A 22,216-nucleotide genomic window follows, 5' to 3' on the forward strand; every position below is an offset into this window, starting at 1 on the left:
TGACAGGGAAATTTTTTTTTTTTTTTTTTTTTGAAGAGGAAGCTGACAAGGCAAGGGGGCAAGAAGCATAAATTGGATGCGGATACTGGTGACGTGTCCGAGGGTACCGTGCTTTGGTTTGCACAGCGCCTCCTCCCCCGTCACCTCACCTAAGTTCCAAATCTGTCTGGACGCGTGGGCATTACTGCTCCAGGCAAGCAGGACCGCGGCTCCTACTGACACCCACGGGAGCTGAACGGGCCTGCTAGCACCCATGTTCATTCTTCACTGCCGGATTTCCTCCCAAGAAGGAGGAGCTCTAAGAGAGTGAGAAGGCCCCGATTCTGGTTCCCGTCTCCGATGAAATGCTCTAATATCACACCAGGGAAGAGGAGGAACTCCTTCCTTGGGGATCCTTAAAACTAAGTGCAGTCAGGGGCACCTGGGTGGCTCAGTCGAGTAAGCGACTGCCTTTGGCTCAGGTCATGATCCTGGAGTCTCGGGATCGAGTCCTGCATCGGGCTCCCAGCTCAGCAGGGCGTCTGCTTCTCCCTCTGAGACATCAGGGGACCCTGTCTCATGCTCTCTCTCTCTCAAATAAATATATGAATCTTTAAAACAAAGAAACAGGGGCGCCTGGGTGGCTCAGTGGGTTAAAGCCTCTGCCTTCGGCTCGGGTCATGATCCCAGGGTCCTGGGATCAAGCCCCGCATCAGGCTCTCTGCTCAGCAGGGAGCCTGCTTCCCTTCCTCTCTCTCTCTCTGCCTTCCTCTCTGCCTACCTCCGATCTCTGTCTGTCAAATAAATAAATAAAATCTTTTAAAAAACAAACAAAAAAAAAAAGAAAGAAAAAAAGAAAAAACAAAAAAAGGAAACAGAGTGCAGTCGGCGCTCAGTCCTGGGTGGTTCTGATCTTTAGCATCGTGAAGGCAGAGGATGAATTGGAGGCTGCGGGCAGTAGTCAGTTCCGACAGAGTTCAGGAGCGTAGCGGCAGCGTGGGACCAGGATATAACCTCCCACTCTTCACAGTTACATCATCTCAGAGTTTAGGCAAATGCTGATTTTTATTAGAGGGAGTTTTATGGATGGGGCAATATCTTAGCTCTCTCCAGTTGAATCAAGGTCAAGCCATGCCCTACAAGGAACTCCCAAGACAGGCGAGGTCATCATCTGGGGTCCATAGGCCACTTGGGATCAGACAGGTTGACCAGCAGCCCTCAGGGAGTTCACAAAATCTGTGAAATGACACACAGACTTTTTTTAATGAATGTGCATTTTTCTCTGGGGAAAGGATCTGTAGCTTTTATCTTCCAAAGTGTCCACGACACTAAAATGGTTATGAAACCTGCTTTAAGAGGCCTCTTTGAAAACCGTTAGTGGACTTGAGATGTCCTACACACTTGAAAAGGTACAGGGGTGAGTCTTGGGATCATTTCTTCAAGCTCTGGCATTTCTCCTTTCCAGTCAGCGTCAGAGAATCATCAAAGAGGACCTCTGTGACTTTTCTAACATAAGATTCACTTTCTGACTGAGGTATCAAAATGGACATCCTTAGAAAGATCATTCCCGTGCCTTCTGCACCAACTCAGAGCAGGGCAGCTGTGATCCTGCAGCCTGAAAAGGACGGGCCTATGCAGTCTGTGCATCCCCTTTGAATGCTGGAAGTTCCTCAGTAAACCGTTGTTCTATAAAATTATACCATAATGTATTAGTTTACAGAAGGATGGACTTTGCAGTGTCAGAGATGAATCTAAAAGCATCATTACTTTCCACCGAATCAGTGGGCTTTTATTTAGAAACAAAAGATCCAACAACTGTGGATAAAACACAAGCCAAGACCTCCTGTCTCCCTTGAGCCCCAGTGAGAAAGAAAGGGGGGGAAATCCCTAGTAAGGAGAGAGGGAAGGGAAGGGTTATAGGGTTTCTGGAGAGGTTTCTTACCTTTCCAAGAAGGATACTGAGAGAAAAGAATGATTTCTGATGATTAAGGGTGGGACGGAGGAAGGGTGTTCTAGTCCTTCTGCTTACAGGAGGGACCCAGAGCAAATTGTTCCTTTTATCTGTGCGGGGTCAGGAGACAGCATCTTTGTTTTTAGAGTCTTAAAAAGTATTGTACTACTGCCCCTAGGGTATCCCCCAGCAGGCCAGCCAGCCCGCAGGTCCCCCTTTTATTATGTCAACTGGGGAATGGCCCTGACCCACGCTGGGTTGGCTCAGCTTCTAGGCGCTGGCTGCCCAGGGACCAGGAGCTACCTGTCCTTTAAAAATACCTAGCCAGGAGCCAATACATGCTTACATTTCAAGTACAATGTGGGTGCCTCTTTTCCAATCACAACGTATCTTCCATTTTTATATTTCAGGCTCACAGGCTGCAACTTACTTTAGGGAACAGTCAGGTTGCCCCTAAAGAAGGTCTGTAGCCAGATGCTCTTTGTTTGTGGGAGCCCCAAGGCCTAGGAAAGCTGAGAGATGGGATCCCTTAATAATATGTGTGACCAGGGAAGATTTCTTCTAGGAAGCCAAGGATGGTTTAACCTTGCAGTTAAAGGCTACTAACGAAATACATTGCAACAGATCCAAAGAATAACCCTATGGTCTCCTGGGTGGCTTCAGTCGGTTAAGGGTCTGCCTTTGACTCAGGTTATGGTCCCAGGGTCCTTGGATCAAGTTGCATGTCGGGCTTCCTGCTCAGCGGGGATCCTACTTCTTCCTCTCCCTCTGCCTGCCGTTCCCCCTGCTTGTGTTCTCACTCTCTGTCAAATAAATAAATAAAATGTTTAAAAAAAAAAAAAAGAATAACCATAAAGTAACCATCCATTCCTGATCAAAAAGTTTGGTCAAAAAGTTATGGGAGGCTATTTTTTTTAATTGCGGTGAGATAGACATGACGTGAAATTTACCATCGTAACCATGTTTAAGTGTACAGTTCAATAGTGTTATATATATTCACATCGATGTGTAGCCAGCACCACCATCCATCCCTGTAACTCTTTTGATCTTGTAAAACTGAAATTCTAGGGCCACTGGGGTGGCTCAGTAGGGTAAGTGTTCAACTCTTGGGAGTTGATCTTAGGGTCGTGAGATCGAGCTCACACTCCCTCACACACACGTTGTCTCTCAAAGAAATGAATCAATTTTTAAAAGAGAAACACTGAAACTGTACACCCATTAATGTCACATTTCTTCCGTCTCCACGTCTACCAGCCCCTGGCAATCACCATTATAATTTCTGTCTTTACGACTTGGACTACTCTAGGTACCTCATGGAAATGGAATCACACAGTGTTTGTCTTTTTGTGACTGGCTTCTTTCACTTAGCGTGGTGTCCAGAAAGTTCATTCATGTTATAGCATGTGTCGGAATTCCCTTCCTTTTACAGCTGAATAATAATCGTGTAAAGAATATCTCACACCGAGGGCTGAAATTACGTATGATAGTAAAAGATCTATTATCCATTAAGATCAGGAAGAAGTTAGAGATGCTTGCTACTTACTGTTCTGTTCTGGAAATCCCAGCCAACCTAGTTCTATAAGAAAAGGAAATAAATGGTATAAAGGTTGAAAAAAGAAGCTAAAGTTACCTTTATTTGCAAATAGCATGGCTTTCTATGCAGGCTCCAACGTGCTTTGAAGAAAGAGTATACTATACATTCAAAAGTTAGCTGTTTTTCCAGCTCTGTCTTTCTATTTGTGATCTCGATCCCACCTTCTGGCCTACTCATCAGCTTTGTTCTTGGATTTTTCCTTCTCATTAATTTTTTCCTGATCTGGATTATTCCCAACAGCATATGTTAAAGTATCTCCCATCTATAAAATATCCACCCCCTGACCTCATCTTTAAAATATCCTCTCTCTGACCTCATCCTGTGTTTTTCCAGCTACAGTCCTGTGCCCTGCTCCCTTCACAGCAAAACTCTTAAGGAAAGTCGTCTATAGTCACCACCTTAGCCTCTTATCTGCCATTTCCTTTTTCCCTATACAACTTTCCCTCTAATTATTGTCCTCCGCTAGGTGTCTCGTGTTGGCAAGCAGACTCGAGTCTGTCTGGTCCCCCTCCCACTCCAGGTGTGTGTCCTGGACAGAGCAGCACCCAGTCCTTCCCTCTTCCATTCCCTCAGTCTTTCATCCTTGCATCACTGACTCCTTGACCGGTCAAGGTCGTGAATGACCTTGGTTGCCATATCCGTTGGTCAGTTCTCTGTCCTCATCATACTCAACGTCTCAGCGGCATTTGACACGGGAGTCTAATCTCTCCGCCCCAAAACATTTCTACCATCTGCCTTTTGGGACACCAGAGTCTCCCTGTTTTCCTTCTCTGTCACGTGTCACTCCTTCTCAGTCTTTTGTGGGTGGCCCCTGTATCTGCCCGGGGGTGCCTTTCATCTGTAGCCATGTCCTATCCTTGGAGAACCTCATGCAGGCCCGTGACCCCTGAGAGCATGCAGGCAGTGATGATTTCCGATTTATTTATTTATTTTTAATATTTTATTTATTTGACAGAGAGAAATCACAACTAGGCAGAGAGGCAGGCAGAGAGAGAGGAGGAAGCAGGCTCCCTGCGGAGCAGAGAGCCCGACGTGGGGCTCGATCCCAGGACCCCGGGATCATGACCCGAGCCGAAGGCAGAGGCTTTAACCCACTGAGCCACCCAGGCGCCCCGTGATTTCCGATTTATATCCTGCTCTGTCTCCTATCAGGGGTTTGTGCTCAAATGCCATTTCTTCAGAGATGCCTTCCCTGATCCCTCTCTAAAGCAGGTGCCACTCACTACCTCCCTCAGCACGCCTTTGCTCTTACTCTGCTTTTTTTTCTTTTATTCGAGTATCTGAAATTATTGTTCTAGTCTTGTTTGTGGCGTGTCTCTCGCACTAGAATAGAAACTCTGTGAAGGCAATGACTTCATCTGCCTTGTTCTTTCTTGCATCTTTTGTGCGGAGTTAAGGAAGGAAGTTAGTGCTAAGTTAGTAAGTGACAGTATCTACTGAGTGCATTTTAGCACTCACCAGTCACAAAAAAATATGGGCAAGAGACAGTGTACTTACAATAGAGAGACATGAAATGCCTAAAGATCAATGAGTAAAAGATAAGCAACAAAAACAAGGCTTCATTTCTTCCTATCAAATTAAAAACAAAACAAACCAAAACCAAAAAACTAACACCGGTGAGAATACGGAGGAATGGGCTCTCTCGTTGACTGCTGGTGGAAATGTGAAACTGTCCCAGCTTTCATTAGTGGTGAGTCATGGCTGATTTTTATCTCAACTTTGATGGTTTGCTACATTTCTCATTTTTTCCAATCATTACTTTTCTTTCCCAGTAATTACTTTTCAAACCAGAGAAGTCACTTCATCTTCCTCCCTGCCCACTTTCAAGTTTATTAACCTGGTGGGATCCTCGCACTAGCGAACTTTCGGAGCTAAGCCCGGCAACGGGATGGTCTTGTTCCGTCGTTGAACTTCTTCTTCTGAAAATGTAGACGCTGCAGCCTCTATCAGGTTTCTCTGGAATGATGCAGCTCTGGGCAGTGCAAACTACGTGCAGAGTCGCTCTTGCTCGAAGGGCTGGTTCGGGAGCCCACTGCAAAGGCGGGGCCCAGCCAGTTGGAGGTGGGGTCCCATAGCCTTTCCTGCCAAGACTCGAGTCTCCAAAGACAGGGAAAGCCCTCACACTTGTCGGTACATACCCCACCCGACTCTCTCGCTGCTCGGGATTGAATTGAAAACAGTAATCTGCTCTGTGCAGCCGGACTTCTGCTGCCTGCTTCCCTTGGACACATCTGTGCCCCATTCTGCCAATGCCCAGGCGGCCGGCCCCCCTGCCTGGGCCCCCGGCCCCCGGAAGGGAGGCTGCAGCTGAATCACCAGTGGGCCATTCTTCCGTTTCCCCTGGTTTCTTTCTTCTCTGGAGCCACCTTGGTAGTTGGACATTTTGTGTAATTATGTCGCTCTCTGGGCTTGGCAGTCAAGTTCCAGAGCGCCCAGTGGCCCACCTGAATGGTGTTCACCCGATGGCTGGGAGCACAGAAAGGGAGCCGGCCCCCACTCAGCTCCCCGTCCTGGGCTGTTGGCACAGCCACCCTCAAGAGCCTGCCAGTAGACTGTGGGTTGTTTTAAGTGGCACCGAGAACTGAGGGCTGGGGCTGGCTCAGGATGCTGCTTCCCCTGTGTTTGTGGGTGAGTGGCACACACGGCCACTGCCGGTGCTCCAAGTGCGGGAACCCGGTGGAGTGGGGAGCGGGCCAGACTCTGGCTACTTGGTCTTCAGTTGAATACCCTTGTCCCCTCTCCTTTGGGGCTCGGGGGGCACAGCTGAGCCGGGGAAGCAGGGGAGCGCCTGCCTGCTCAGAGGGTTGAGAGGCACCAACAAAAAGCCTCCCTTCCTGCCTGGGTGGGACAAGCTTCACTTGTTGGTCGATCTGTACTTCACTGTGTTCCGGTTCGTTCACCGCTCGGGCCCGAAGCGCAGAGAGGATGCTGCAATTCGTGCGGCTTGGACTTAACCACCTGTTTCCCTGTTCTTCTTACAGCTTAAACTTTGGAACAAATACCGCATTTCCAACATTCCCTCACTAATATTCCTAGACGCCACCACCGGGAAGGTCGTGTGCAGGAATGGGCTGCTGGTGATCCGCGATGACCCAGAAGGTAGGACCTTGACGTGGCCATCCCGGACTCCCCGCTCCGTCCCCCTACCCTGACGCCGTCCCCAGTGACAGAGAACATGCACATGCAATGTCTATGAGCCGGTTTACTCCGCGAGAGCGTGTGGCCATGAGGAAGTCACAGTATTCTCCAGGTCACGGTTAAGATTTTTAAAGAGATCAGAACGTCCCTGCTGGGAGCTTTAATTCATGGGCCAAAGGAGATGGAATCAGAAAAGGGAAGTTCGGTTTTGAGGGCTGAGTGAGAAGCCGTGAGAGCCCGGAGGTGGACTTCGGTGCTGTGTCCGTAGTAACCGTCACCTTCACCATTAGAGGCAGACTCGAAGCTTGTGAGCTTCTTGTCTCTTTAAACTGTCACCATCGCAAAGTCACGGTCTCTGTGTCGCTCTCCTGGCCCCGGAGGTGACTGACCTCATTTCTTGGTGCTGCCCAAGTCCCACAGCCTTGGCCTTGCTGACTGTCCGGGTGGGTGGCCGAGTGCTCCTCACCGAGCCGCCCACCGGCTGTCGGAGCTCTGGTTCTCTCGCCACCGCACTGGAGCCCTCAAGTGTCGCGAGGTCTTCCCTCCCTCACTTCCTGCTCAGGGGATTCAACCCTGGTCAGAGATTCTCCTGGGGAAAATTTCACCTGCTTCAAAGAATAGCCCTCGGTTAAAACCCAGGCCTGGTAGAACCCAGTCTTCACTTTCTCAGATCACACACACACACACACACACACACACACACACACACACACTCACACTCTCACTCTCACTCTCTCTCTCTCTCTCTCTCTCCTCTGAGCTGGTTAAAAACGCATAGTTCCCAGCCCCACCTCCAGAGATGTTGGGGTCCCTTTGTTTCGGGGTGGGCTTGGCCACTTGCATTTTTAACCAGTCTTTGCTTCTCCCATCTCCCCCACCCGAGGCGATTTCTGAGGCAGTGGTCCGCGGACCACCCCGTGAGAAAACACTGTTCTGTTGCTCTTCCTGCCTGGGGCTTACGTGTCATCAGAATGTAGAACATCTGGGTTGAGTGAGTTTTACTCTTTCCTTTGACTGGATTTAATTCTCACTGGGTTCCCCGGGCCCCAGCCCAGACCAACCGCATCAGAATCTCTGGGGGTGGGCCCCGGGAGCATCGTATTCTAAAATTCCCCGACTGATTCTAAAACTCTGTCAGAGTTGGGAGCCGCTGAGGTTCCAGGGCTGGACTTGAGGAAACTCCACGAGGCAGTGATTCCCCAGCCTGGCCCAGCATCAGACTTACCTGGGGAGTCTCTTTGGCTTGGTTTTGGACATACCTCTTCAGCCTTAGCCCCAGATCCCAAGACTCGGAGCGTGACCCAGGCTTCCGTAACTTTCCAACCCCCCACCCCGCCCAGTAGACGGGCCCTATGATCACCTGGGTTCAGGAACCACTGTCTCAGAGGCAGGTAGGGCTCTGCCACAAATGGATTCCCCCTGTGTCACTGTGTTTTAGCCCCAGAGTCTATCCTTGTGTTAACAAGTACTGTTTGATGGTAATGCTGTCGGGCCGTGCCTCTCTGAGGTCTCTGGGGCCAGAGGCCATAAGGAAGAATCTTAACAACATTCTCACCATCTCTTGCCTGTTTTCAGGTTTGGAATTCCCTTGGGGACCTAAACCCTTCAGGGAAGTCATTGCAGGGCCCTTGCTTAGAAATAATGGACAGTCCCTGGAGAGCAGCAGCCTGGAGGGGTCTCACGTGGGAGTCTATTTCTCCGCACACTGGGTAAGTGTTCTGTCCAGACGGAAGGGAGCAGTGATGTTGCCACCAGGGCGCATCGTGGTGGGCTCTTGGAGGTGTTACTGCTCAGGCAGGTCTCCCCAGTGTTCTTTCTTCCATCTGCACCTGAAGCCTTGTTGGCACGTTACGGGCGCTTATCATTATGAACTATGATGGCAGCAAGAAGATGACTTCTTTTGACTGGTTTGAAAGTATGGTCTTTCTGACCCACTCTGATGAGGCTTCCAGCAGTCTCTACGGGGGTTTGTTTAAACTGCTGCTCCCTGCTGTGCCCCGTGTGGGTGGGAGGTGCCCTTGAATAAGCTGGGTTTCGCTCTCCCAGTCCTACTTGGTTCCTGCTTACCTGGTCTCTCTTGGCAAGTGGCTGGGAAATGGGAAGCCAGACCCAGCGTCAGGCTGCAGGATCCCCCTTTCCTCTTGCAGTGCCCACCCTGCCGAAGCCTCACCCGGGTCCTGGTGGAATCCTACCGGAAGATCAAGGAGGCAGGCCAGAAATTTGAGATCATCTTTGTTAGTGCGGACAGGTAACGTGAGCTGGAGCGAGTGGCCGTGTGGTTCCCTTTTCCAGAGGTGGTTAACGTGCATTTGTTTCTCTGGCCTTACCATCACACCTCCCAAGGGTAGAGTGTGGAGATGGGGGTTAGGGAAGCCTTATGCGGGATGATTGGCAAACGGAGAGATACATTTCAGATTTCCTCGCACAACTGTCTGAAGGGGAGCTGAGAAAAACCTGTCCTTGCTGTAAATATTGGGGCCTGTCCACTTCCAGCCTGGGTCATTAGAGATCAGGATGTGATTTTCTGATTTGTTCAGTGTTTTGGATCACGATGAAAGGGCTTGGAGGGGAAGGATGGGAAGGATGGGAAGGAAAGAGCCAGAGGCTCATGGAATTTGACACCTGTCTGGGATGGCTGAGCCATAATTTCCCCTCACTCTGGCCATGTGCTTGGCCTTGGGGCCATCCTAAGACAATAAGGGTGAAGTCTATTCCTGGAGCACATCAGGTCCTTTTCATTGCGACTTTCTCTGCTTCAGGCCCTCTTGTTGGTTTTACTCATCAGTGACCCTCCTTCATCACAAAACCTCAGCTCCCATTCAGACCAAGCCACCAGGTGCTCCTGCTTCTTAAGTCCCTGTTCACAGAACATTCTCTGGCATGCCAGCACACTGAGGGCCTTCTGTCTCTTTGTTTTTTGTTTGTTTGTTTGTTTTGTTTTAAGATTTTATTTATTTATTTGACAGAGAGATCACAAGTAGGCAGAGAGGCAGGCAGAGAGAGAGGGGGAAGCAGGCTCCCCGCTGAGCGGAGAGCCTGATGTGGGCCTCCATCCCACAACCCTGAGATCATGACCCCAGTCGAAGGCAGTGGCCTAACCCACTGAGCCACCCAGGCGCCCCCCTTCTATCTCTTTGAAGTCTGCACTGTGCCGTGCTCCATCCCCAGATCCCCATCTCTGCATGGGACTGGGGATTAGATTTGAAGGCATAATGCATGGAGCAGTCGCTTTTTAAAGCTTTAAAAAAAAAAACAAACAAACTTTATTGAAGTATCACTTACGTACAATTCAATGACTGTTGACCAGTGTATGTACCCCTGTAATCAGTATAGACATTTCCATCATCACAAGGTGCCTTCTCAGTCCGCACCCTCAAACCCCAGTCCTGGGGAGCCCCTCATCTGCTTCCTATCACTATGGTTAGATCCGTTGTTCCTAGAGTTTTGTTATACATGGAGTCCCAGGCTTCCACTTGGTTAAGAGTGTGCTTATACACTGTCATACGCACAGACTAGAAGTGTCATGGGGAACGCAGTGTCCACGGACACCTAGGCTGCTTATAAAAGTGCCACCTGTCTCTGCTGACAAATGAGAAGTTCGGCCGGAGTTCAGCTGCTAGGACCCAGGGAGCAGGCTGCTTGCAATGGCCTAGTTCACATCTGCCTGTCGCGTGGAGGTTGTTGCTTCTCCGTGTACACCAGAGGGGGTAGAATAGTCCACCCCCCCCCCGTTATCTGGTATCTGAGGAGCACAATAGGGGTGCCAAACCTGGGGAGCCCCGGCCATAGCTTGGTAGAAGGCGGGAGGACCCTGAGCTAATACCAGAGCCTCGCTTCCATGTGTGTCTCTGTAGGTCCGAGGACTCGTTCAAACAGTACTTCAGTGAGATGCCCTGGCTTGCTGTCCCCTACACTGACGAGGCCCGGCGGTCACGCCTCAACCGGCTGTACGGAATCCAAGGTAGGCCTTCCTGACTCCAGGGGGCTCCCCGAAGACTTGCTGGACTGGCTCACCACACCTTTGGCTTTTCTTTTAGAGGGAAAAGGACATCTTTATTTCCATAACTGTTCATGTTCCTGGCTGTCTTAAAAATTACATGCTGTGAGTTCTATGGTGTGTAAATTATACCCCATTAAAGCCATTGTTGTTGTTGTTTTTTTTTTTTTTAAGTACCTGTCCAGGCAGAACAGCCCCTTCTCAGCCCCTGACCTCGTGTGCTCTGATGCAGTTGGGCTGTGGAGCCCGCAATCCCAAATGACGCGGGCAGAACCCTATCCTAAGGGTACCTGTCAGACCTAGGAATAGTCTTTGGTTCCATGAGTGAGACTCTGAGTCTCTGTCTCCTCATCGCTCATTATCATGATCCGAGCCTCAGTTTCCTTATCCACAAAGTGAGCCTGATAAATCCCTGCCGCAAGGGGTCTCTGGGAGCATTCCTAGGGTGAGGGATCTAGAGCATTTCCTCGTTCCTGAGGCACAGTAGTGAGGGCTGAGTGGCTGGGACTTGTAGGTGAGAAAACTCATTTCCTGAGAGTGTTGAAAACGAGGACTTAAAGTACTAATCATGTGTGTTTTCTGGGAATAATGGTTATTAAGTGAGGCAAACTATGTTTTTATTTTCTATTACGTGAATACCTTCTTCCCAGCCTTCACCCGGCTGGCTTTTCTCTTGATAAAGCACTTAACTGACCTATTAAGAATTAAATGCATTCTTCTATGTCAATTATATCTCAGTTTTTAAAAAAGGATTAAACTCATTTCCTTGGTAGCCATAGTACCAGGTCCCGGTTAGCCCTAGGCAGACACAGCTAATATTTGAGTTCTCAGTGGTTCTTGTGTTATAGGGAGTAGGAGGGGGAAGAAAAAAGGCAAATCAAAATTTAGCCACAAATTCCACAGCTTAGAGGGGACTCATAAGGTTCTTTGAGCTTTTTCTTTACCATTTAGAGAAAGCATATGGCTTTGTTTGGAACTAAGCTTTAAAAAAAAATGAACAGTTAATTTTAAGTCAGTGCTTCTCCATTCCAGTAAGAGGCCTCTAGGGAGCTTGTGAAAAGGCAGATTCAGATTCCCTGGGTGTGGCTACGAGTGGGGCTGAGATCCTGCCTCTCTAGCAAGCCCCCAAGTGACAGTGATGCGGGTGGCCCAGGGTCCACACTTTGGGGATTGGTAAGCTATAGGTCTTCTTGGAGCGAACCCTTCAGGACTGTGGCGGCTCGTGCCTCCTTTTAAAAAAATGAAATCGGGGGGGCGCCTGGGTGGCTCAGTGGGTTAAAGCCTCTGCCTTTGGCTCAGGTCATGATCCCGGGGTCCTGGGATTGAGCCCCGCATGGGGCTCTCTGTTCAGCAGGGAGCCTGCTTCCCTTCCTCTCTCTCTGCCTGCCTCTCTGCCTACTTGTGATCTCTGTCTGTCAAATAAATAAATAAAATCTTTTAAAAAAAATGAAATCAGTTCCCTTCCCAAACAAAAGCTTAGTGATAGATAGGAATTGTTTACTGGTCCAGAAGGAAGGGTACCGGGTTGAGTAACTTAAAGAAGATATTACAGGCTTATTTCCTTCTCACACTCTGTTTGCACAGAGACTTAAATCATGCGGGCCTTGGTGTAGGAGCATCTGTCGAGAGGAGTATCAGGAATGACCTTTGGCTGGTGGTACTGAACAGAGGACTAAATTGCCCCTTTGTCAGGATAAGTGAAACTTCAGGTCTCTGAATTCTTTCATTCATTCATTTGAGAAGTTATTTACTGAGAGCTGGCTAGAGGAGGTCTGTTGAGAGCTGGCTAGAGGAGGTCTATTCTTCCCGGCCTGGGAGACACAGTCTTGAGTAAAGACAGACCGCATCCCTACCCCCAGGGTGCTTACAGTCCTAGACGGGAGGCTCATACCCCATCAGTCAATTGTACAAATAAGTGTAAGTGCGATTGTGAGTGCTCGAAGGAAGGTGCCCCCAGTGCCGGCGGGGCCTGTAACAGGGAGTCTGGATTGGCTGGGAAGGTGAGAATGTTACGTTCAAACGGAGATCTGCAAACCTTAGGAGTTTTAAATGTAAAATGGAGGCAAAGAATGTTATCAGCAGAAGACACAGAGGCCCTGCTGGTGTAGGGCTGCTGGGAAAGAGAGCCAGGGCAAGGGTCCTCTGAAATCAGAGTATGACAGGGAAAGGGCAGGGCTGGAGGGTTTTGAATGTTTTACTTGGTCCCCTTTGTTCACTTAAAAAACACACCTTGGTCCTAGGATTCAGATCTTCACCCCAGAGGTAACTCTGTGTCGCTTAAAGGACATGTGACAGTCTTACTTTTTTTTCTAAGATTTTATTTATCTATTTGTCAGAGAGAGCGAGAGAGCGAGCACAAGTAGGAGGAGAAGCAGCAGGCAGAAGGAGAAGCGGACTCCCTAGTGAGCAAGGCCCCGCTTTGCAGGGCTCGATCCCAGGACCCTGGGACCATGACCTGAGCCAAAGGCAGATGCGTAACCCACTGAGACACCCAGGCTTCCCATCACAATCTTATTGTAACTGCATAGTGGGAAAGAGGTGCAGTCAGCCAGTGTGAATGTACCTCAACCTCAGTCCCTGGGTTGTGACCAGATGTTCTTGGAAGGGCTCCAGGTGAGACCTACTGGTAGGCTGGGTAGTTCCAGATCTTTCCTTAGTGATACCTAGATTTTGCTGCCCTTCAGTGCCCATGTTTACATGCAGCCGTGTCCTGCTTCTTCTGAGGGCCATAGATTTCTCATCTTGGTCCTTGCAGCAATACAGAGACATTCCTGAGTTTTCTCTATTCTCTACTCCCCATATACGCCAGCATGCATCTTTGATGTGTGTCTTCCCCTGACTCCCCAGCAAAGGCCCTTCGGTCATGTTCTGGCTTCTCCTGCCTCCTTTCTATCAGCTTCTGTACATGTCTGTGCGCGTGCGTGTATTCACACACAAATGTGCACAAAACGTGACTCTGCGACATGCTTGGGCCTTGGAGCATACCCTCACAGATGACTGCGGAGGCATCTTAGAGGTACGTACCAAGAAGAATGTCAACTCTCCTGCCTCTACCAGGCCTGGGGCCTCTTGGACCTTTGCCTGGGGCATTGTTTCCTGTTGCTTATATTATTCCACGTTCACTGTTACCACCTCTTGTCTAGGCCACCAACAACTCAGTCTTGTCTCTATCTTCCGCTGAGTGACCTTGAACTAGTTCCTTATCCTCTCAGTAAAATTGAGAGGCTTCAGCGTTGGGCCTTAATAAATATTTAACAGATTAATTAATTAATTAATTAATTAATTAAGGAAAGGGGGTAAATTTCCTTTTACAATAGAAAAGATAACTTTTGGATGTCAACAAGCTTAAACAAAGGCAACCAACAATATTAATAACATGTATGGCAAATCATCAATACCTTTCATAGAAAAAGAGATCTCTTTAGAAAAAAAGAGAGAATTGGGCACCTGGGTGGCTCAGTTGGTTAAGTCTCTGCCTTTGGCTCTGGTCATGAACCCAGGAGCCCTGCATCAGGCTCCCTGCTCACCGGGAAGTCCGCTTCTCCCTCTCCCTCTGCTTCTTCCCCTCCTTGTGCACCCATGCTCACGCGCTTGCTCGTTCTCTCTCTCTCTCTCCGTCAAATGAATAAATAAAAGCTTTAAAAAAGAGAGAGAATTTAGTAAAAACTATGTATAGGATATGAGGCAGGCAGTTCATCCAGGGCATTGGTATGATAGGATCATATCATTTTCATATGACGTGAGAAACATTCAGCATAATTTACTTCCATGATTTACAGATGAAAACACTGAATTTGGATCTATCTCATTTGCAAAGAACTCCCAGCACCCCCACCCCCCATCCCCACTAAAAGAGAATCCCTTGTGTAGGGAAGAGAGCAGACTGCTGGTAGAAATGTAAATCAGAACAACCTTTCAGGAGACCAATTGGCAATATACATCAAAGGCCTTTAAAAATCTACAAAACCTTTAATTTAGAAGTCCCACTTGTAGGAATTTGTGCTCAGGAAATTATCCTATAGTGCCCAGCAGAAGCGGAACTTCTCTTGAGCGAGTGGTGGATTTTTGTTTTTAGTTTTTTTCTTTCATCTTTTGTGTATGTTGTATTTCATTATGGAGCACATTTTTCCCCCCTTTAACCCCTAGAAAACCCAGAGCTGAATTTGTAACCACCTTTAGCAACTTTGCAAAACTCACCTTTTTTGTTGCATGCCCTTGACCCTATTAGCTTCATTTACTCTTCCTGTTTTCCCTTCAGGAGGATATTTTCATCTGTTTTTATTGGCTTCGATCACATACTTTTTAAGCAACCTCCAGTCCTTTTTGGAAGAAAGGCAGAGTAGGTTTAAATGCATGGGAATCTATTTCTTGAACTCCCACTAACCACCAAGCCTATGCACTGAGCTCCGTGGGACATAGGAAATCAGAGGAGTAGCCCGGTGCTGCCCTTGGGTGGACAGGAGGAGACTTACACTGGGGGGATAATCTCAAGAGCAGAGTATGACAGTGTCTTGAGGAACTAGAAAGTGTTGGTCCAGTAAGTGCCATTTTGTATGAGGGCTTAGAAGATTGCCACTTGCCCCGGCCACCACAAGGCCACTCCATGCAGAGGCACATTCTTTCCCAGCCCGTGCCATCAATGAGCCGAATCTTTCCTCCCCGAGGTAGAGCCCTTTCCTGGATGGGGGATGTGGGGAGGCGGGACGCAGGTGTTCCTGGTGGTCAGTGCTAATGCTGTGGAATCACTTGAAACTAACAATTACCAAAAGATGGTCTATATCATGCATAGTCACTTTGAGGGTGGCAGTCTGTGCCCTCTCTCTCTGCTCCGTGAGATGCCTCCGGGGACCCTCGGGGAGTGGGGCAGGATTGGTACGGAGCAGCAGTCTCAGAAGGAGAGATCACAAGCTGCACGGTTCGCGGGCGCCCTACAAACTGTTGGGCAGGACACAGGAGAATTAAATGGATCACGTTCTGCCTGCCTTGGGCCAGCGGACAAGGGAACGCTCAGATTCCGCAGCTGCCAACCTATAAATATTACAGACGTAGGAGCCGCGGTTGTTAGGTGTGGCCCGGGCAGCCGGAAAGTGGCTGCCCACGACCGAGGAGGAGGAGAATGGGGACTTCTCGGAGACACGTTGATCTGGCACCAACTCTTAAGGCCCTGGTGGTGTGGGGATGAGAAGCACGCACGTGGTCGCGACTGCAAGGGGCTCTCGGTTGAGGACCAGCAGGCTGACCTGGAGGGGCGCTGTGTGCAGGCGAGCAGTGGGCAGCGAGCCGCGGTGAGAGAATGAGATTCAGGCCGATCCCAGCTCCCACCAGCGAGCGTCCTCTGCCTCGGGCTGGCCTGCTGCTGCTCATTGGTTGGCTCCCCTCTGCCCTCTGTGCTAGTCTCTCTTCAGAGCGGACCTGTCTCCTCTCCAAGCCCCCACTCCTGGCTTTCTCGCTCTCAGGTGTATAGTCTCCCTGGCACAGTGTTTGTGCTGTCCGCTTCCTTGATCACTGACCTCTTGGCCGAAGCCTTAGGACCCATTCCTGAGGGCATCCTGGCAGGCTTTGCCTGCTGACCTTGATCCGTCTGCCTCTGGCCCTGTCAAACCAGACATGCACTAAGGCACAGTGACATGAGAGTGTGGAAAAAAGCACAGGAGGCTTCTCAAGGCAGCACCTAGTGACGGGCCGCGCAGTGGAATAATCTGGAGCTGTTGAACCAGGAAGGCTTCCTAGAAGAGGTGGCTCTGGAGCAGAGCCTTTCAGAGTGGACGGGATTTAGATAGAGAATGGCGAGGGCAAAGGTCAGAATAGGATGCCTGTCGTGTACCGCAGGGCAGAGTGGGCAGTTAGTCAATGACACCTCCTCCTAGCGAGCCTCGAGCGCCATTCCGCACATCTCCTTGATTTTGACCCTTTGCACTCTGGAGCCTTTTGAAAGTTTTGATTAAAGTGGTGATCAGTGCCATAGTGACACTTAATCTAGACTGGAAGAGAAATCCCAGAGGCAGATTGTCCACTGGTACTTCTGATGGACGCAGTGAGCACCCACTGTGACTCGGCCTCACACCAGGATTCGTGACGGGCCTACCTGTGGGGAGAGGGACAAGTGGCCCATGTGGCTGCTGCAGCCCAGAGCCCATCCCCCTGCGTCTGCCTCCGTCCAGCCTCACAGGGTCACTCACGATCTTCTGCTTCATGGCATTGTTGGGGGGGGCGGGGTTCTGCACGCATCAGGGGTCTGGTTTCTGTTGGAAGTGCCTGTTGTTGGTAAGTTCTTGTGCAGCGGTCCGTACTGATCTTACCAGCCAGCCGCAAGTACAAGTTCTTGCAAGTTCAGGCACTCCTCGGGGATGGCACAGGTTCGGTTCTAGACCCCATGCTAAAGCGATACCTCAGCAACAGATTAATTTGGAGGTTGCTGTGGGATGTTGTAGTCATCCAGGGCCAAGATGGCGGTGCTCAGGGAGGGAGAACGGCAGTGGGGGTGGCAAGACCGGACGGGTTCTTGACAGAATTTGAGGATAGAGGCTTAGAGTTTGCTGACAGATTTGATGTGGGGTGTGAGAGTGAGGGAGAGTCAGAGAAGGCTCCATGGCTTCCTGCCCAAGCAGCCGGAAGGAGGCAGCCCCTGTCAGCAAAGTTGGGGGAGCTGTGTGCGCTGGGCGTGGGGCATGTGGCCAGCAGCCGTATGGAATTCAGTTGAACAGTAGCTTAATTCTGACCATGCTGCGTTTGAGATGCCCATTAGACACTCAGCTGGTGGTGTGGATTCAGTGGTCTGGCATTGGGAGGGAGATGGGCCTTGAGGTAGAAATCTGCCATTTTCCAGTTGTCCCGTAGTTCTAGATCGAGCCTATTATGGGCTGAGGTCTCGTGGGAATGACTGGGGATATTGGCAATCCACTGACCTCCCTATTCTCCTCTCGCTTCATTTGCTTTTGTTTTCGGAAGCTTGGGGCTACCCCTAAAATCCTTTCCCCTTCTTCCTCTCCTTCCGCATCACCCGTCTCCTATTTCCTGCCCCTCTGTTTCTTGGGTTTCTCTTGCATCTCCTTCACAGAGGCTTGGTGCTGTAATACACCTGGAACCCCAGCATTCCTCCGCACCAAGTTTTCCTGCTTCATCCCAGCATGTTGGATGCACCAACATAACCCTGGGAACCTTCCAGAAGATTGACTCCACTAGTAGGATTCATCCCCTGCCTAGAAGCAAGCCCTCATGGCTGTGGCCTGGCTTCCCAGACTCTGGAGTCTGGTCTCAAATACCTTTGCAGCCCCATTTCTTACTGCTCCCCTGTGTACACCCTCCCCCCACCCCCCACCCCCCAGCCCTGCCATCTCTCCTGGCCTGCCACCCCAGTGCCTTCCCCCCGGAGCAGACCTTCCTCTTGCGGCCTCCCATGCTCATGTGATCCCTTGCCATGTGTCCCGTTCCTGTGTGTAGCTGCAAGGGCTTACTCCTTTCTTGTGGCTTGGCTGCTGCTTTAGGACAAGGAGTGGGGACGTGTAAGTTCCAAGCCAGGAGTTCTTTTCCTTCCTATCCTCCTTCCTCTCTTTCTTGTTCACTCAGGCTTTGCTTCAGGAATCATTTCTTGGGCATCTCCCGTGTGCTCCAGCCGGTAGGAGGCGGCCGAGGGAAGCAGGAGGCGTAGTGAGGTGCCCCGGGCCTGGCACCTGAGCAGCAGGAAGTCTCTTCCCGACTCACTGAGGTTGCGTGGGTCCAGCATCCGGGCTCCTTGTCCTCCACCTTGGATGGTTTTCGCTTTGGAGCCCTTGTAGTTCACATCCATGGTGTGGTATCATTTCTCGAGTCTTGGAAGCAGGGATCTCCTTGCCAGGTGTACCATCTCTTGGTTGGATTTTGCTTGTTTGCATCTGAGGATATTTAAATGCCTCCAGTCCAGCTCTGATACCTATGACCTTGATGGAATTGTCTATTCTTCTCTACTCATCATAGCATCATGGAACCCTGAAAATTATCTTTGATTGAATCCTGACTATTTTCTGAGCTTTGTTTGACTCTCTGGTTACAACTCCATAGTCACTCATGTTTATATGTATGACTGTATATTCTGGGCTCTTTTTACTTTTTATGTAATCTCTCCCCTTAATATGGTCCTCAGACTCACAACCCTGAGATCAAGAGTTGCATGCGGGGACCTGAGTGGCTCAGTTGGTTAAGCACCTGACTCTTGATTTCAGCTCAGGTCGTGATCTCAGGGTCATGAGATGAAGCCCCACATCAGGCTCTGCATTCAGTATGGTTTGCTTGCAGGTCTCTCTCTCTCTCTGCCCCTCCCCCTGCTTACTCGTTCTCTGTCTCGCTCTCTCTCCCTCTAATAAATAAAAATTTTTTATTTAAAAAGAGTTGCACCCTCCACCAACTGAGCCAGCCAGGCGCCCCTACCCACAACACTTTTTTTCCTTCTTCTTTAAAAAGATTTTCGTATGTATGTATGTATGTATGTATGTATGTATTTATTTGACAGACAAGGATCACAAGTAGGCAGAGAGGCAGGCAGAGAAAGAGGAGGAAGCAGGCTCCCTGCAGAGGCGAGAGCCCAACGTGGGGCTCGATCCCAGGATGCTGGGACCATGACCCAAGCCGAAGGCAGAGGCTTTAACCCACTGAACCACTCAGGCACCCCCCTTTTTTCATTTTTTAATATTTATTTATTTGAGAAAGAGAGAGAGAGGCAGAGAGAGAAGCAGGCTTCCTGCTGAGCAGAGAGCCTGACACAGGGCTCCATCCCAGAACCCTGAGATCATGACCTGAGCTGAAGGCAAGACACTTAACCAGCTAAGCCACCCAGGCGCCCCTACAACACCTCTGACACCAAATGTGTGCGGATTTTCCCTCCACACTCACCTCCTGGATTCTCTGACACCACCTGGTTGTCCTACAAGTCAGCTGAATTCTGGCACCATCTACTTGGGCTTAGTGTCTGATCCCACAGATCTAGCACTCAGTCCCACCAGAACCCCCACGCTTCAGACATTAATCATAAGTCTAGGCCTCCCATGCTTCTGACCAACCAGCCGTAAATTAGGGGTGCCCATGACCCCCTCTTTGGGTTTGGTACTTTGCTAGAATGGCCCATAGAACTCAGGAAAGCAGTTGATTTATTCTCATCAGTTTATTGTAAAGGCTACAAGCCAGAAAGAGCCAGAGGGAACTGATGCCTGGGGTGTGCTGGAAGGGGCACAGAGCCCCCACGTCCTCTGGGCACACCACCCTTCCAGCATCTCCACCAACCCAACCCAAAGCTCTCTGCCCCCACCAGTTAGAGATCTTTATGGAGATTCCATTACAAAGATAGGATTGATTCAATCCCTGCCCATTGTGGATTAGCTCAGCCTCCAGTCCTTCTCTCCCCTCCCCACGGGGCAGAGGTCAGGGGACCCGGCTGGAAGTTCCAACTTTCTATTCAGGCCTTTCTGGCCACCAAACTCCACCTTCTGAAGCTTTTTAGGGGTCCCCAGCGACTGGTCACCTCACTAACATGCAAAGACACCATCATGCCAGATTCCAAGGGTCTTAGAAGCTCTGTGTCAGGATCTGAGATCAAATGTTATAAGACCAAATATTACAACAAGAGGTCCTCTCACCCCTTCCTCCCAGGAAATTACAAGGGTTTGGGGAGCTCAGTGCCAGGAACTGGGGATAAAGACCAATTGTGTGTTTCTTACTATATTACAGTATCACCATGTACACCATGTACACACAGTCCACACGTACACGGGGTCAGTAGAGGGTTCTTACTGTTTTGAGGATCCGGTCTTTAGCAAATCCTGCAGGGCTGTCTGGGAGAGCTCACGCTTCCTGACTGACTCTCTGTGTTCCGGGGTCTGCGTCTCCTCCTGAAGCCGTCCGATGAAGAGCAGCACCCGGGACGTTCCCCTGCCCAACCCCGAGCCAAGCCACCACCATCTGGTCCGTGCCTTACAGGGACCAGGCACCCTGATCTGATGGTCACTTTGTGTATTGAGGCACATGAGCACAGAGCTTCCCTGTGTGATCCCGACAAGCTCCAATGAAAATGAGTAGTATGCAAAGAACTGGGGATCCCCTGCTCATCCTGGAAGCTGGACCCAGAGCTTGGCTGGGTTCCGAGCACCACCCAGCATCCCGAAGGACGCCTTGCATAAGATGCCTTGTTGAGCTGCCTGTGCAGCTGGCCGTGGCAGTGTACAGATCTTGAGGACTTTACCAGACCCGTGACTGGCCTTGATGCACTTGCACCTGGCCTGCCCAAGCCGAAAGTCCTGTTTCTGTCGCTGCTGCTGCTGCCGCTGCTGGCCGCCGGTCCCTGCTCCCTCTGGAGCTCTGGACTGAGCCCAGGCAGTGTTAACCAGCAGCTTCACCAGGACACCTGTGCTCACCGAGGCCCTGGCGTCCCTTTGTCCCACGGGAGTGGCCCTTTTACTCTGAGTCCCAGGCCTCCCTACTGCCCTAGCTTCATGCAGCCCTACGAGCTGTTTAAAAATGCTTTTCTAAGAAAGGGGTTTAGACACACTTGGCAAAAGGCAAATCCCATTAGCAATTGTCTAATCCTGGCTGTCAGAGAACACCGTATTCTTTGCAAGGAGGCTTAGTGCCCCTTCTCTCCTGGGTTGGGGGCCCTAGCGTTTTGTTCCTCCTCTCCCCTCTGTGGGCCCCAACCTTTGGGGAAGGCAGACAGCCTAAGGGCTGTGTAGGGGACAGAGGGACAGATGCAGGCCCCACCTCCAGGAGAACAGTCCTGGAGTGGGATGGTGCTTCCAGCCTTGGGGGGTGGAGGGGTAGCGGGGGCGGCAGTGGGAGGACCCTGGGCAGCAGGATCGCCTTCTCTGGCTTCTCTGTCGCTCCCTTTCCCTCCTCCTCCTCTTCCCTTTCCCGCCTTCCTCTTGGGATTCTGCCATCCTCCTCCCTCTTTCCCAAACTTGGCCCTCTTTCCCGCCTTCATCAAAAAATGAATTTGAGGCAGAACCTATTGATTCTGTACAGAAACAACCCATCTGGAGATCGTGTTCCCCTCGGTGGAGGGGGAGGAGGGGCCGGTGCCAGTGTGTTTCATGGCCGATCCCAGTGTTTGGAGGGCTGGCCCCGGAGCTCTGGGCGGGGGAGCTGGGCACTGCCTCGGCGTCCCGTTCTGGGTGTCTCGTTTACTTTGGAGCACATAAAAAAAAAAAGGAAGGACAAAGAGTAAGAACAAGCACCCATGTGGCCACCACCTAGAAGTGACCATTTTGCTTCGGGTGTTGAAAATCTAAACAAATGGGTATGCGAACACAGACCAAGGGAGCCTCCCGTGCCGCCCCGCAGCACTGGGCTCCCTCCCCGGGGGAAATGCTACCATACGTTTCATGTGTATCTTCGTAATTGGTTTTCATATTTTTACTGCCTATGTACGAATCCGTGAATAATAAATAGCCGCACCGGATGTGTTTTTTAGAAGCAAACTTAAGTGCTGACATGCTGTAATACCCATCTGTAACTTGCTTTTCTCACTAAACGTTCCGTGTTCAAGACTTCTTGTTGCTACTGATACCTGGTTAATTTCTCTGCAGTGCCAAAAAGG

General features: G+C 50.2%; 1 protein-coding gene across 2 annotated transcripts in view; it reads left to right on the forward strand.

Moving 5' to 3' along the window:
• Positions 1 to 22,216, forward strand: part of NXN (nucleoredoxin) — a 151,032-nt gene that overhangs the window by 118,139 nt on the left and 10,677 nt on the right. For both annotated transcript variants that reach the window (XM_045984455.1, XM_045984456.1), the window contains exons 2-5: positions 6,506 to 6,623; positions 8,238 to 8,371; positions 8,810 to 8,910; positions 10,517 to 10,623. In XM_045984455.1, the coding sequence (XP_045840411.1) occupies positions 6,506 to 6,623; positions 8,238 to 8,371; positions 8,810 to 8,910; positions 10,517 to 10,623 (460 nt within the window). The remainder of the gene's footprint in view (positions 1 to 6,505; positions 6,624 to 8,237; positions 8,372 to 8,809; positions 8,911 to 10,516; positions 10,624 to 22,216) is intronic.

Source organism: Meles meles, chromosome 18, assembly GCF_922984935.1.
Source record: "Meles meles chromosome 18, mMelMel3.1 paternal haplotype, whole genome shotgun sequence".
NCBI lineage: Eukaryota > Metazoa > Chordata > Mammalia > Carnivora > Mustelidae > Meles > Meles meles.